At 40.4% G+C, this 16,284-nt stretch overlaps 1 protein-coding gene across 1 annotated transcript in view; it reads left to right on the forward strand.

Moving 5' to 3' along the window:
• The window catches only part of LOC105072618 (uncharacterized), a 62,289-nt gene extending 46,970 nt beyond the window's left edge, over positions 1–15,319 (forward strand). The window contains exons 8-10 of the mRNA XM_045520073.2: positions 4,833–4,956; positions 5,262–5,357; positions 9,557–15,319. Of these exons, the coding sequence (XP_045376029.2) occupies positions 4,833–4,956; positions 5,262–5,357; positions 9,557–11,001 (1,665 nt within the window). The 3' untranslated portion in view covers positions 11,002–15,319. The remainder of the gene's footprint in view (positions 1–4,832; positions 4,957–5,261; positions 5,358–9,556) is intronic.
• The last annotated feature ends 965 nt before the right edge of the window (positions 15,320–16,284 follow it).

Below are 16,284 nucleotides of genomic sequence, written 5' to 3' on the forward strand. Positions count from 1 at the left end.
AACCCATAAAATCTTTATTGTTTTTTAAATTTTATTTCTTTGGGGCAGGGGGCAGGTAACTAGGTTTACTTACGTGTTTTATTTTTAGAGGAGGTCCTATGGATTGAACTAGGACCTTGTGTATGCCAAGCATGCGCTCTACCACTTGAGCTATATCCTCCCCCCACATTTTTATTATTTTATATATCGAATATTAGCTTAGGTTATCTGCGTATTTGCCATCTTAAAGAATGGCGCCATTCACCATTCTTATGTCTCAGACTCTATCTGGCATCACTTTCCTTTAGGTGGAAGTAAATATTTTAATACATTTCTGTTCCTTGGTTTTTTGAAAATGTCTTTGTCCTCACTTGTGAGAGATAATTTTTATTTTGTTATCTGTGGTGCACATTATTGCTGTTGAAAAGAGATTTGTCAGTCAGACTGTTGTTCTTTTGTAGACAATCTGTCTTTATCAAATTGCTTTTAATATATTCTCTTTTAATGCTCTGTAGTTTTGATATAACTGTCTGGGATTTCTTTTTATTTATTCTGTTTGAGACTCATTTAACTTCTGAATAATGCCTTCTTTTGCCAGTTATGAAAATTTCTTAGCTGTTATGTCTTTAATTACTACCTTTTTCTCAGTTCTCTTTTTTCTCCCAGAAGTCTAGTTAGATATCTGTTAAATCCTCCTACCTTATCTTCTTAACCTCTCTTTTACTTTCCCACATTGTCTTCGACAGCATTCTGCACAATTTCTTTTTAAATCCTTCAGTCCGGAAATTTTTCTCTTCAGAGATATTTATTCCAGCTCTTGTGTGATTTAATTTTAAGTAGTTTTTTATTCTAAGTTTTAATTCTTTTTCTTTCAAATCTACCTGTTATTTTTATAGAGTTTTGTTTCTTACTACCTTACCTTTTTAAAAAAAAATATATGTAATATACCTTTCTTACATTCTGTCATTATCTATATAATATATGAATTTTTGTTGGTGTGATCTTTTCAACTCCCACATTTTATTATGGAAATTTTCAAATATAATGGAAAGTTGAAACAATTCATTTTCCTGACTCTCTGATCATGGAATTATGCCTCTTTGCATGTTTCATTTTTATTTAACTTTTATTTAGGTGAAATTCACATAACATACAATTAACCATTTTAAAGTGTACAGTTCGGTGGCATTTAGTGCATTCACAATGTTGTGCTGTTTTATTATTTTTGACTCTTTGGTCATTTTCCTTGGAATCCTACCCATGGATTCTTGGGGTCTGGTGGAAGGTTGTTCCTCTAGGACACATCTGTGTTTGCTTCTGCCCGGAGCACTGACAAACCAGAACCACCTGAAAGTAGTTTCATAGATGGTGGGATTTTTAGATTCACTTTAGTAATATGCATGTGAGCCCCGACCAGTGTGAGGACTGATTTGTGGTTACAGTTCCTCAGGGGAGAATGTTTTCCTTCCACCAACAGCCAGAGTTCAAGTCAGGCAATTTTCCTTGCAGCCTGAGAATAGGATTGCTGCTTCTACTTTCCCTTACCCTGAGGGCCTGGTCCCGAGCGCCCAGGTCTTTGTAGTGCAGACCAGTTGGACTTCACCTGGGCCAGCTGTGGCTTGGTCTTGTCTCTCCTGACCCTTTAAGGTCACGCATATCAAAGCTTACGAGACATCTGGGCTCAGCAGAGGTTCTCTTGGTAAAATCAGCGTCAGTGGCTCAGCACACCCTGTTGGTTCCCATTCTGACTCAGTTTTAGCCTCTCTCCTTCCTTATCAGCTCATCATTACATTCCCTTAAAATCTTTTTACTATTCCGTACATTATTTTTCAGCTGCTGATTTGGTTGTGGTAACCAGCCCCCCACAGAGCTTGATGCCCTGTGACTGTCTCTGCTTTTCTGTTTCCCTCCCTGATTCTGAGCTTTTAAGGACAGGTGCTGAGTCAGAGTCATCGTGTCCCCAGTGCCCATGCAGAGGCAGAGCCATGGGGGATTTTGATGAATGTTTCTGGATAAAGGAATTTTGTCTGCAGAACCGCTTTTTTCCGCCCTTTCCCTTCTGCCTTTGATTTCCCCTCATAGAGTGCTGTGCTCTGCAGTGCCAAACAGAGCAGACCGAGCATTTTCTGCTCCTGTAAGTGCAGAGTCCAGCTCAGGTTTCTTTCAGAGGATCAGGAAACCCCTGACTGCATATGCAGGAGCCAGAAGTGGAAGGCATTCAGCTGTAGATTTAAAGCCCAGCAGTGCCCTTGCTGACTGCATATTTGAGTAAATGATAACACTTCTCTAAGCTAAAGCTTCCTTTGAATTAATATTTGTGAGCCTCTCCTGAGGATTAATACATACAAGGCGCCAGGAAATTAAAGTGCTTAATGCACAATCATTGTACTTGAGACACAGTGAGCACTGCTTGTCAGGCAGTGAGGCGGAGGGTAGGGGTGAGAAGGAATAATGTCGGGCAGGAAAGCCTTGGATGGGAACCAGGATGTGCTGGGCATGAGGATTCTGAGAACCATGGTTTCACGTAAAGCCGCTGCAACCTGCATCCAGTTGAGCTTGGCTGAGGCAAGTCAGGACCTGCCGATCTTGGTGGTGGTCTGGCTCAGTATTGGTGACTCTGGACAGGATCTTTGTGGAAAGAGGTTTCCATTTCGGTTCTAAAGTTCCTAATACTGGGACATGGAAACAAAGCCAAGGAGGTACCTGATGTACTGAGTCTTAGGCCTGGAGGAGGCTGGAGACCTCTGTTGCAGAAACCGTCCAGCTCTGGGCCTGCCCAAATACCCTGTGCTCCTGGGCCTGAGAGCTCCATCATGTCTTTGGGTTGCCTCCATGGCTGAGGAGCGCAGTGTCTCCCAGGTTGTAGACAGAACAAGGGTCTGCCCAGGGCAGGTCAGAGTAGGCCCTTCTGGGTTCAGATGAGCTTCTGATGGTGAAAAAGATATTTCTTCTGAATACATTATGTATAGTTGGATTCCCTGGGGTTCAAGGAAAGCAAAGGTTTGTTATTGTCCCCTAAATATCGAGATATCGAGAGAGAGAGAGCGAGCGAGAGCGCGCGCGCACGCGTGCACATGCACGTGCACACACAGTCCTTTGGGGACTCTGAGCTCAGTCTGGTGACTTGGGGCTACTCTTGCTTCTTCCTCCTTTGACTTTTCAAGCTCTGCATTTCTCTAGGATGAACGCAGGATATAAATGATCTGATTTTGCAACTCTAAAAGCCATTGTTTATATGAATTGATGTGTCTTCTCTCCTTCATGGAATGCATTTGTTAATTTGGAAGATTTGAACAGTGTATTTCTTTTTCTTGAAACTGCCTACATTTCTGAGCCCCTCCAAGGAACTTTTGTTCCCCAGTTCTTCCCATTCCAGTGAGTGATGCTGCTTTGGGCTGCTGTCCCCTAAGGGTTCCTCTCATCTCCAGCAAATCCTTAGTTATTCATTCAGAAAACCACTTAGCATTCCTTCCGTGCAGATCCTTCTACTAGAAGTACTGATGGGATGGGAAAACCAACCCTTGCTGGAAATTTGGTACCTCCCTCATGAGACCTGGGATTGCATAAAGTGGAGGTGAGGGGTTAAGTGAGATTCCATGTTGCGAATTTGAGTTTTCCAATTAGACAAGAAGGTAACTGATAATAATTCATTACATTCTCAGTATTTGTCCATGTCTTTAACTCAGGTTTTTTAGACTAGGAATATGACAGGAGAAATGACAGATTCACTGTATAAAGTTATATGATATTCCAAGGAGTCTCGGGTCCATTTTGAACTTGCCTAGTGTATGCTCATCTTGGGTCACATCATCTGGATTTTACTTCATCAGCTCTGATAGCTAAGGAACAAGGAAAGAATAGTTAGGGATGATTTATTGTAAAAGGAACAGTTTAACCACGTGTATAAATTATTGAAAAGTAATGACTCTCAGAACTTCAAAAGGATTTTAAAAAACTTGTCTAACCTAGTGCTGCAAAATATGAACATTGACTACATAAGATGGGGGTGTTGGTCAGCCAGTAAAAATGATGTCTACTTGTGGTGACATGGAAAATGATTAGGATTAAATATTCTAGTATATTTGTGAGTCTGAGTTTTTAAGAAGTTATTAAATCATGTAAGTTATGTTCAAATCCTATTTTCAGAGATAGACATTTTTTGTTTGTTTTTTGTAGGGGAGGTAATTAGGTTCATTTGTTTATTTTTTTTTTAATTTAACGGAGGTATTGGGGATCAAACCCATGACCTCATGCATGCTAAGCATGCACTCTACCACTGAGCTATGCCCTCCTTGCCAGAGATGGACATTTTTAAAGATATATTTGAACTTTTAAACATTTTTTTTAAATGAAAGAATGGAAGGAGACAGAAGTATTGTGTGCTGAACGTAGCATGTGCTGTGTACTTGCGTGTACAGTTTCATTTAATTGGGAAACACCAATTATCTGACCTTTGTTTATTCCTAGACCTGGGTGATAACGGTAGAGAATGATGCCAAGAGGTTATATCTGTAGTTGCAGGCATGTTTAAGAATGATTTGTACAACACAGGGAATATAACCATTATTTTATAATAACTGTAAATGAAATATAAGCTTTAAAAATTGTGAGTCACTATTTTTGTATACCTGAAACATTATAGTACATCAACTATATCTCAGTTTCAAACAAAAGAGAAGGATGTGTGCACCAGGAATGTGTGCTGTGATCATCCTTGTTTCCACACTGACCCATCTGTGTTGAAAGGTCCAGCCAAGCCTGTTTTCCCTTATTGAATTGCTTTATCCATTTTCTTTTATCCTGTTACAAAGTTTTGTCCATTAATTTCTGTGTATTTTTATTTGTGGTTTCAGGACTTGAAGTTCAAAGATGTGGCCATTTACTTCTCTCAAAAGGAGTGGGAAGGCTTGCTTTCTGCTCAGAAGGATTTGTACCGAGATGTAATGTTGGAGAGTTATGACAACCTGCTCTCACTGGGTGAGTTTATCTGCCCTCCAAAATTCAGAGTCAGCCTTCTGGAATCTTTGTTATAAATTTCTCATGAGTGCTTTCCAAGTGCCTGGCTGAATTAATGATTCTTGCTGATCAAAGAATGCTTTGTCCCTTGTGAAGTTAGAAATTGGCTGTTCCATTGGACAACTTTATCTTTTTCATTCTTCTGACCTTCACCCTTTCCTCTGACCTTTACTTTACTTATTCTGCTTTCTTGATAATCATGGACTGATTTTAATTCTGAGATAGCCACACATTAACTTAGTCCTTTTTCTCCCCTCCTTGAATAGGATTTTCAGATTCTAAGCCAGATGTGATCTCCTTATTGGAGCAGGGGAAGGACCCTTGGATGGTTAAGAGCAAAGAGTCAAAAGAATGGTGCCCAGGTGAGTAATGGTGGTCACCCAGCTGGCCTGTGACACTCCTGAGATGCTGGTAAGAAAGATCCCTGAAAAATCCTGAGATCTGGAGATGAAAGCAAGGATGTTTCAGCATGAGCCCCCAAATTTTTACTCCACTTCCCACTTTCTTGCCACCCTTCCTCATATCCCCTCTGATTTTGGGAAGGAAGTGCCTTCCTCCTTCCCTTGAGACAATCATTTTCCCTGCACTTTGGGTCCAGTTTTGTTCTGACTTTTTAAAATAGCTTTATTGACATATAATCGACATGCAATACAACTCATTCATTTAGAGTATACAGTTCAGTGGTTTTTAGTATTTTCAGAGTTTTGTAACCATGACAACAATCTAATTTTAAAACATTTTCCTCATCCTGCCATTAAATCCCATGCCCATTAGCAGTAACTCCCCACAGTCAGCACTAGACAACCACTAATCTACCTTCCGTCTGTAGACTGGCTGTTCTAGACATTTCATATTAATGAAATCACACACTATGTAGTCTTTTGTGACTGGCGTCTTTCAGTTAGAATGTTTTCAAGGTTCATATATGTTGAAGCATATACTAGTACTTTATTTATATTGCCAAGTTATGACTATCCCACATTTTGTTTATCTGTTCATTGATTGATGGACATTTGGTTTGTTTTCCACTTTTAGGCTGTTATGAATAATGCTTCCCTTTTCCTAGTTGAATGTTTTTATCATGAAAGGGTTTTTTGGATGCTCTTGTTAACTACTTTTTCTGCATATATTGAGATATGTAGTCTTGGTCCTTTGTTCTGATAATATGGTATATTGCGCTGATACATTTTTGGCTGTTAAACCAACCTTGCTTTGCCCAGGTAAATCACACTTGGTCATGGTGTCTCTAACCCTTTCTATTTATTGGTGGATTTAGGTTGGTTTTATCTGTTGAGGACTTCTGTGTCTATATTAAACAGTGAATATTAATCTATAGTTTTCTTGTGGTGCCTTTTTCTGGTTTTGGTATCAGGGTAGTAGTGGCCTCAGAATTCATTGAGAAGTATTCCCTCCTCTTCTGTTTCCTGGAAGTGTTGGTGAAGGATTTGTATTAACTTTTCTTTAAGTGTTTAATACATTCAGCAGTGGAGCCATCTGGTCCTGGGCTTTTCTTTGTGGGAAAGTTTTAAAATTATTATTCAATCTCTTTGTTACAGGTCTTTTCAGTTGTTCCCTTTCCTTTTGAGTCAGTTTTGGTAGTTGTGCCTTTCCGGGACTTTGTCCATTTCATCTAGGTTGTCTAAGTTGCTGCGTATAGTTGTCCATATATTACCTTGTAATGCTTTTTATTTCTGTAGGGTTGGTAGTAATATCCCCTCTTTCATTCCCGGTATTAGTGTGAGTCCTCTCTTTCTCCTTTGATCAGTCATCCAGTTTAAAGTTGTCACTTTTGTTGATCCCTTCAAAGAATCAACTTATAGTTACATTGATTTTCTCTATTTTTTTTTCTATTTTATTTGTACTTGTGCTAAATTAACTGTGCAATGGAAAAAGTGGAGAGATTTGAGATTGATTTAGAGGAACGGTTTTTTAGCATTCATGAGTGAGTGCACGGGACAGAGCAATGTGAGCATCCTTGTTGGATGTTACTTTTTCGCTGTGAACATTCCTCTAAGGTCCATAATTATGATTCCAGTCCATGCTTTTTGCAGTTTTTTTTTTTTTTTTTTCTGACAGATTGTTTTTCCAAAATATTTGAAGTAATAGCATCTTCTGATATCTGATGTCTGGAACTTCCCATACAACATAAAAAGCCATTATTTTACCAGTCACTTATAGAACTTGCATAGTACTCTTCTCCCAAGGACAAAATCAGAGCATCCCCAGTGTAAGTGGCATTTTCATTAGATCCCACAGACAGACCATGTGTTAGTCACAGAAGAACTTCTCTGCTCACCAGTTGTGCCAGGGTTATTCATCTTTCCAGGCTTCCCAGCTGTTTATCTTTTCTGCATCCTGCTCTGGGCCAGTCCAGCCACCCAGGACCATAACAAGAGCAAGGGGGATAGCCCAAGCAGCGGGGTGCCTGCCTAAAGCTCTGACACCTTACACTGAGCACCTGGAGAACAAGCATCTCCTTATCTCAGAGCAGCCCTTCTTGGTATCTGAGTAGTTAACTGTCCAGTGTCAGAAGGCCAGCAAATTGTGGGACTAGGATTCACACCCGAGCATTCTGGCTCTAGAATGTGTTGTCACAATACCATACAATCTCTTGTAAGTGGTTGCCATAGTATCCTTGATTTCCACTGGCATTTTCTCAGGATTACATAAGATTTTTATTGTGTAAAACTGTCGGTATTCTAGGAGACGGGTGCAGGCACATGCGCGGACGTACTCTTAATGGTGCTGGCTTGTTTATGCTTCGCTGCCACAGGCGTGAGGAGTGATGTAGGGAGAGCACGTTGAAGCTGGGCAGAAGACACCTCCGTCACCAGTTAAATAATTAAAAGCTATTTAGTGATGTGGAGTGATATCTCTGCATCTCAGGTCACTCTCCTAAGCTCATCATCGTCAGCACGTTTCTCTTTATTTCCATCTGAATTCCCTTCATCTGGGGATTAGATTATTTAACGTGAACTGAACTGTATGCTGGGGATTGGAATTGGTTATATCATGGAGAGTAAAATAAAAATTCGGTTAGTTCTAGGCCATTTGGGGAGAAGTTATACCGGTAGATAAACTGATGAACAAATATGTAATTCCATAATTGAGGAAAAGATTGAGGGCAAAGAACAGGATACATGACAGAAAATAAGATACTTAGAATGAGAGGAGCTGGCCATGCAGAGATCCTGGAACAGAGAACGTTCATGGAGGATGAAACATTTCCTGAAAGGGTCTAAGATGAGACAGTCATTGGCATTTTGTGGGAGTCAAATGGAGGCCAGTAGAGTGGGCTCATGCTGCGTGAAGGTGAGAGCTCTTCAAATGAAGGTGAGCAGGGAAGCAGGGTCCAGATACTGGAGAGAAGGAGGGACAGATGTGTGGTAAGGCAAGTAGGGGCCGAATGTTGACTGTCGAATCTAGGTACTGGGAACATGGTGGTTCACTGTCCAATTCTTGTTATTTTTCTGTTCCTTTGAAAGGTTTCATAATAATGTTGGGAAATAGATAAAATGGCATGTGGTTAAGTGCACTGCAAAAAAAAAAATAGTGATGTGGGTCTTGTTTTGTAAAGAGTGGTCTCTTGAGTTGGCATTTGAATTGAGGTCAGAATGAAGTCATTGAATGAGCCGTAGTGATATCTCAGGGGAGACATTTGCAGGCAGAGACTCTGAGGGAGAGGCGTACTTGGCACATGTGAACATCCAGCTGGTCAAGGAGCTGGAGCAGAGTCAGCTACGGGGAGGAGACAGGCATTGAGGTCAGAAAGAGGTAGTGCAGGACAAGTTCAGGGAAGGCCCTGTAGACCACATCAGGGTTTTGACTTTTACTTTGTATGAGAAGGAAATCCAGTGGATGTTTTTGATCAGAAGACTGGCAGGATCTGACTTATTTTAGCAAGAACATCCTGACTACTGTGTTGGCTGTGGGGTGACAGGGGCAACAGTGGAAGCAGGGAGATGCATGAGGATAGTGTTTTGTTAATCTTGGTGAGGGATGGCTTTGGACAAAGTGACTCCACTAGAGTTAGTAGCAGAGAGAAGGAGGCAAAGTCTGGCTCTATTTGAGGCTGCACGTGAGAGGACTGCTGTTAGATACAACGTCCTGCTCCTTTAGATTCCCGTTTACTTAGTCTTTGGTGGTTCCTGGACATCAGATGTTCTATTTTATTTATTTATTTTTTAGATTCCACATGTGAATAATGTCATATGGTATTTTTCTATTTCCGGCCACTTCTCATAGAATGATGATCTTTAGGTCCATACGTGTTGCTGCAAATGGCATTTTTTTTTTTTTCATGGCTGAGTAGTGTCTGGAAATCGTATTTTTTAACAGGGTCCCCAGCTGACTCAGATTCTCACCAGAGATGAAAGAATCACTTCCTTCACAAGCTCCCTTCACCTTCTTTATTATTTTCCCAATTCCCCTTTTTTCAAATTGCAGTGCAGTGTTAAGAGCTATTTAAATTATTCGCTGTTTCTAGTTTGTTATTCCTACCTTAGAACTTTTCCTTCTTCTGCAACATGAAAATACTGTTTTCCTTCTTGTTATCCTACAGGTTGGAAGTCCAGAAGAGAAGCTAAGAATTTCTCTCTAAAGGAGGAGAGCTATGAAATTCAATCTTTGCAACCGGAAGTAACAGAAAGACCTACACGTTCTCACCTTGAGTGCACCAGGGTCAGGAGTAACAGAGAGGTCAAGTGCCGCGTGGAGAGGCTGCCGGAGGAGCGTTTTAGACAAGCCGTAATAGCCTCTAGAGAAAGGTTCGCTTCCATCCAGCGCACAGATCGTAGAGCACCTCGGGCAGTTCATGCTGGAGCCAAATCCTGTGAATCCAAGGAATGTAATGAGGCTTTCAGGTGCCAGCCACACCGCAGTCGACAGGGAGGACGTCGTCATAAGGAAAAAGGCTCTAAATGTGGAGAATGTGGGAAAGCCTTTAGTAGTAGGTCAGACTTGGTTAAGCATCAGAGAATTCATGGAAGCAAAAAAAGTAATGAGAATAAGAAATGTGCCTTTCTTCGTGACTCTGAAATGACTAAATCTCAGAGCATTAATACTGCTGAGAAACCTCATAAATGTAAGGAGTGTGGGAAAGGCTTTCATTCTAGCTCACAACTTAGAAAACATCAAAGGATTCACGTAGGTGAGAAACCGTATAAATGCACGGAGTGTGGGAAGGCCTTTCCATCTACCTCACAACTTAATTTACACCAGAGAATCCATACTGATGAGAAATACTATGAATGTAAGGAATGCGGGAAAGCCTTTACCCGTCCCTCGCACCTTTTTCGACATCAGAGAATCCATACTGGTGAGAAACCCCATAAATGCAAGGAATGTGGGAAAGCTTTCCGTTACGACACACAACTTAGTCTTCATCAGATAATTCACACTGGTGAGAGACGCTACGAGTGTAAGGAATGTGGCAAGGTTTACAGCTGCGCCTCACAACTGAATCTCCATCAAAGAATTCACACCGGTGAGAAACCTCATAAATGTAAGGAATGTGGGAAAGCTTTCGTCTCCGATTCACACCTTGTTCGCCATCAGAGTGTCCATACCGGGGAGAAGCCATATAAGTGTAAGGAATGTGGGAAGGCCTTTCGCCGGGGCTCAGAACTTTCTCGACACCAGAGAGCTCACTCTGGGGAGAAACCCTATAAATGCAGGGAATGTAAAATGGCCTTTACTTGTAGCACAGAACTGATTCGACATCAAAAAGTTCACACGGGTGAGAGACCTCATAAATGTAAGGAATGTGGGAAGGCTTTTATTCGAAGGTCAGAGCTCACTCATCATGCGAGAAGTCATACGGGCGAAAAGCCCTATGAGTGTAAGGAATGCGGGAAGGCCTTTGGTCGGGGCTCGGAACTGAATCGACACCAGAAAATTCACTCGGGTAAGAAACCCTATGAATGTAAGGACTGTGGGAAGGCCTTCATTCGTGGCTCACACCTCAGTCAACATCAGAGAATTCATACCGGACAGAGGAGTGAATGAAGAAATGTACCCAGAATGAAGGCCCAGAATTTGGCACCTGAAAATTCATATTAGTAAATCATAAAACCCCATCTGATTATAAGGAATGATTATAAGGAAGCATTTAGAGAGAACTGTTTACTCAGTATCAGAGTTCTTATGTGGATGTGAGGCCTTCTTTATTTAGGGGCCAGAGTTTGACATTTATTACTGATGAGAAACCACCTAAATGTTAAGAATTAGGAGGGGTTTGCATTTCACAGTTTATCAGACGTCAGAGTTCAACTGGTGAAAAAGTAGAAAACACTCCACGAATATAAGGGAAGTGGGAGGACTTATTATTAGGAAGATAGTGAATGTGTTAGAGACATGAATCGTTCGAACTTAACATCAAGTCATTAGCCCTCAGGGGAAATCAGAGGATTCATAAGACAAATACATATGTGGGACACCAATTTGCTTCAGTTAACAAGTTATTCATCTGATAATTCGTACTAAAGGAAGGCTACATTAATGTTAAAAACGCAGATTGTTCCATTCCACTCAATTCTTGTCAAGCATTTGCAAGCTCATTCTCTAAAATTAACCTGAACTGAATCAGAGTTGGAGAAGATTTAACCAATATTTAGTGTTTTCTTGCCTTCATCATTATAACTCATTTTTATAGGGCCACTTACTTAATTTTCTCATTTATAAGCTTAATTTTCTCACTTATAAGCTTAATTTTCTCACTTATAAGCTAGTAGTATTAGCACCATGTTTCTTAGTAGCATTGTGTACATAGTATCCCTTAGAATAGTGTCTGGCTCATACTGAACGTTTAAAATAAGAGCTGCTTTATTGTTACTTTTTTTCATAATTGTGTATGTCAAGATGAGAGGAAGGCCGCATGTGTGCAGTGACTATATCAACACCTTACCTCATCTCTTTGAGGGATGTCAGCTCTTTCTGGAGAAAAATTAAAAACTGAAGCTTTCATTCACATGTTGCCCCTTTCCCTGTCAGGGGGTTCATCATGTAAAGAACCCCAGCAGAATGGAAGTGGGTTGCTGTGAGGTCAGGGGGAAGATTTAGATGATTTTTTTTTTTTAAACCTTCCAAAAAACAGACATGCCACAATCTCTTACCTCTTTTCTGGAGAATTAGGAAATAAAGCCTTAGCCAAAATCCATTTCTCCACAGAGAAATTTAAAAGATGCCTATCGTTTTATATTAAAAAGGAAATCCAAGCAAATTATCATTACTAATGAATGACAGAAACAACTTCAGTTGAAATCTGTAGCAAGCAACCAGAGCATGACTCTAGGAGAATTTAACTTCAGTATATGTAGAAACGGACAATTAAAAGCCAGGATGCATCCTCACTTCACTGTACTTGGTACACTACTTGGAACAGTTCCTCGTAGGTTCCCAGAGAAGATTTGTTGATCAGAGGAATGAGAGAGTGACTGAACACGCATTCAACTCTAGTATGTTGAAGTACTCTAACAAAGTGGAGAGCCCCCCCCCGCAAAAAAAAAACACCTTGAAAACTTTTGAAATGAAAAAGATTGCAACCTGAAAAGAAAAAACTCAAGCTTCGTAAGTGAGAAAGGATACGTAACTACAGAAATGAAGATCAAGAAATAAGGCGGTGTCAATATGGTGGACACTTGGTTGCCTGGCCGTTGGTGTTCACCATTCGCCCTTTGCCAGGCTTGCCTGCTACCCACCTAAGTCTACATGCAGGATGCTTGCCCTCCTAACGGCTTTGCATATGTGAAACAGCCCTGGCCACAGAAGATCTAAGCAAAGCTCTGCACGTGAGCTTCAGTTAAATTTTCTTTACTAACAATGTAAAAGGAAATCTTCCTACACACAGGATGCACGCCTGTACGTCTGTGGGATAACGTGGGTTGTGGCCATTTTGAAGCCAGAGGAGGCAGAAGCTGAGGTTGGCACAAGCAATAGATGGGAATTACCTGTGTCCTTGACATTGTTGAGCTGATGAAACAACTCAGAATTGCCCTGTGCCTGGACTTGTGCTAAATAAGAAATTTTATGCTTACCTAAGTTTATATTCACTTTATAGAATATATCTGAGTCCTGGAAAATAATATTTTCATATTTCACATTTTCATATTTCACATTTATTCAACTTTAGTAGGATGAGAAAATGTTTATATTCAGCTTTTTATAGTATATATGAAATTATGGAAAAAGCATTTTCTTAAGTATTTTCTTAAACATATATGTGGATATATATGCACAACTTCGATTTGGTAAGATGTGGGAAATGCTTGTTTACATTCAGCATTTTATAATGTATGTTTATATTCAGTTTTTTATAGTATGTCTGAAATCCAGGAAAAATATTTTTCTGAGCATAGTTAAGAACCAAGAAGAAAGTGATTAAAGAGCTACACTATATAATTCCTCTTATACTAGAGTATCTTACAGATAAAATCTTCTAAGTCTTTAAGATACAGAGTATCAGCCATGAGGCCAGCAGACCCCTTATACCACATTTGGAAAAGGACAGCTTCCAGGTCAAATCAGCTATAAAAATAATCCATTGTACTCATAATGAATATTCCAATTAAAATAGCAAGTCAAATCTAGCAGCCCTTTAGAAGAAAATAGGGTTTTTTAAATCCAGAATAAAATGGTTCATTATCTGACCTGTCAGATTATAAGAAATGTGTAAGTGTAGCATTGCACATTGAAAACTAGACACTAAAATAACTTACTGAAAGTAGTAAACTGTTACAGCGCATGTGTGTTCAGGGGCTGTGATGTCACTGTTCTGGTCCATTTAATCACACCTCATGGTCTAGACATTCATAGCATTTGGAATAGTCACCATTCAGTGGGTTCCAGCTTTGCCCCATGCTTTAGAATACATACTTTAAGTAAGTTTAATGTAAACATGTATTATGTGATTAAATTGGCCATAGCTAACTATCAGTCAATCCATTGGAAGGCAGTTTATAACAAAAATTTGAGCATTTTTTAAAAGAGGGAAGTGATTACCAAATTTTTTTCTACACTGGTATATTTATTCTTAAGTCTGTTCTTGAAAGTTGTACATAGTATTCTACGGGAACATGTGCCCTTTAGAAGACTTGAAAAACTTTAAAAGCCAGGTAAAACTAGGTGTACTTGGTTCTGTTACAATCATTAACATTTGTTGAATTGTAAATGTCATATAACATGTTTTACCAGAAATAAGAGGTGTACTGCAAAGGTTTAAACAGGAAGGAAAAAAGAAAAGAAAAGCAGTCCATACTTATTCCCTGAAGTGCCAGTGTCAAAACCCTCCCATGCTTTTTCCATATTCTCATCCCCACACCAGGGATGTTTGTTGGTGATCGGGTCCTGGTGGGGAGGGTGTAGCTCGAATGGGGTTGTGCTGACAGGCTGAAGCACAGCCGCCTTTTCTCACTTGGTAACACTCCACGGCCTGCCTTCCCACTGGAACCTACAGACGTAACCATTTAGCTTTCATCACTGACCTAAGAGAGACAAACCATTATACATGCAGTCCATTCTACCAATGAGAGTTATTTTTACAAATTGTACAAAACAATTTTACTGTACATGTTGGTGTTTCTGTAAAGTGGATGGATTCCTAACGGTTGGATTCCCTGCCTTACAACATAGCACATTTAAAATGTAATAATTAATGTCCTATATTCTGAAACTTGCCATTAACCTCTACAGGATTTTATGTCCATTTGTAGCAGCTTCAACCAGGACTGAACTTTTGTTAAGTTGAGGGGTGGGGGGAAATGTGCCTTCAATTTGCATTTTCCTAGCTGCCAGTGAGGGTGAGCATCTTATCTACCATGCCTGAGAGTCATTTAAATTGTATTTCTATGACTTGCTTGTTTTTATCCATTCATTTTATAATTGGAGTAGTTTTTGAAGCAATTTGTAGAAACTTTAGGAAATTGTTTTGTCAGGTCGTGGTTTGTTTTCTTAGTCTAGCATGTATTTCCTTTATATGACAAAAGGAGTCAAACTTTATTGTGAAAGACCAGATAATAAGTACTTTAGGGTTTGTGGTCATACTCTGCCTTCCTAATGTGAAAACACGTAGTACATAAACCAGGGGTCATTTTGCCATCCCTGCCCCCGGCCCCAGCAGACTGTCCAGAGACATTTCCGGTTGTCACTATAAAGGGAGGTGCTGCTGGCGTCGGGGATGCTGCTAAACACCCTCCCCACACCCCGCTCCCTGCCCCACCTCCAGCAGAATTATCTGGTCCAGGATGTCAGCAGTCCTGAGGTTGAGAAATCCTGATCTGTAAGCAAGTGGGCGTGGCTGTGTTCCAATAAAACTGATTCACAAAAACGAGCAACAGGCCGCATTTGGGCCACAGGCTGTAGTTTGTTGACTCCCATTTTATCTTTTTGCTATGTGGTATCTAGTTTTTGGTTTTATTCCTGAATTGTCTTTCATCTCATTTTTCCAAGTTCTGTTTTATGCTTTTAAACCTTGACTAAAATAGAGAAAAGCAGTAGCACCTGTGTAACTACTGCCTAGTAATTAGGCATCTTACTGTCTTTGACTAATGTTTTATAACGTAAGTAAGTCATCTCAGAAACAGGTGAAGTGTTTTCTCTTCGGTCCTGCTCTTCTCCCTGGGTCTGCGGAAGCTGAATAAAATCAGTACTTAGGGGGAGGGTACAGCTCAGTGGCAGGGTGCGTGCCTAGCACGCACAAGGTACCGGGTTCAATAATCAGTGCCTCCATCAAAATAAACCTAATCCCCCCCCAACACACACACACACAAACAAATACTTAGATGTACACATAGAGACCCGTATTACTAGGTACCACCTAAGTAACAAGCAGTGACACATCTTTCCGTAATTTGCATTGACAGTACGTAGGATATAAAACTACTGAAAAATACCAATCTCATTCTTTTACCTGCTCTGCTGTATTTTTATGCAGTTATTCATTGATGTCTCTACTGGTAAAATAGAATGGATTGTATCTGCAATTTTTCTCTATTTTAAGAAGCAAGGGATTTAATAAAGGATATTTTAGAACTTGAAGCAAGTTTCAGGAGGCCAAAAAATTTGGCCCGCACAACCCAGGAAAAAGTAGTAAAGATAAAGGCCCAGATGTACCTCAGATGCTCTAATCGAGGCTCAGGTGCACTGCTCCTTGAACAGTACTTGAACCCAGTACTGCTCACAGAAACCTGCTGCTGCCACTGCCACCAGCTGCACGTCACCCACTGTTCTGGGGAATGGATGCCAGCAATTCCACAGCCGCCTCAGGGGAACCAGTCACTCTGCCACTGTGGCGCC

The sequence above is a fragment of the Camelus bactrianus genome, chromosome 9 (assembly GCF_048773025.1).
Source record: "Camelus bactrianus isolate YW-2024 breed Bactrian camel chromosome 9, ASM4877302v1, whole genome shotgun sequence".
Taxonomy (NCBI): domain Eukaryota; kingdom Metazoa; phylum Chordata; class Mammalia; order Artiodactyla; family Camelidae; genus Camelus; species Camelus bactrianus.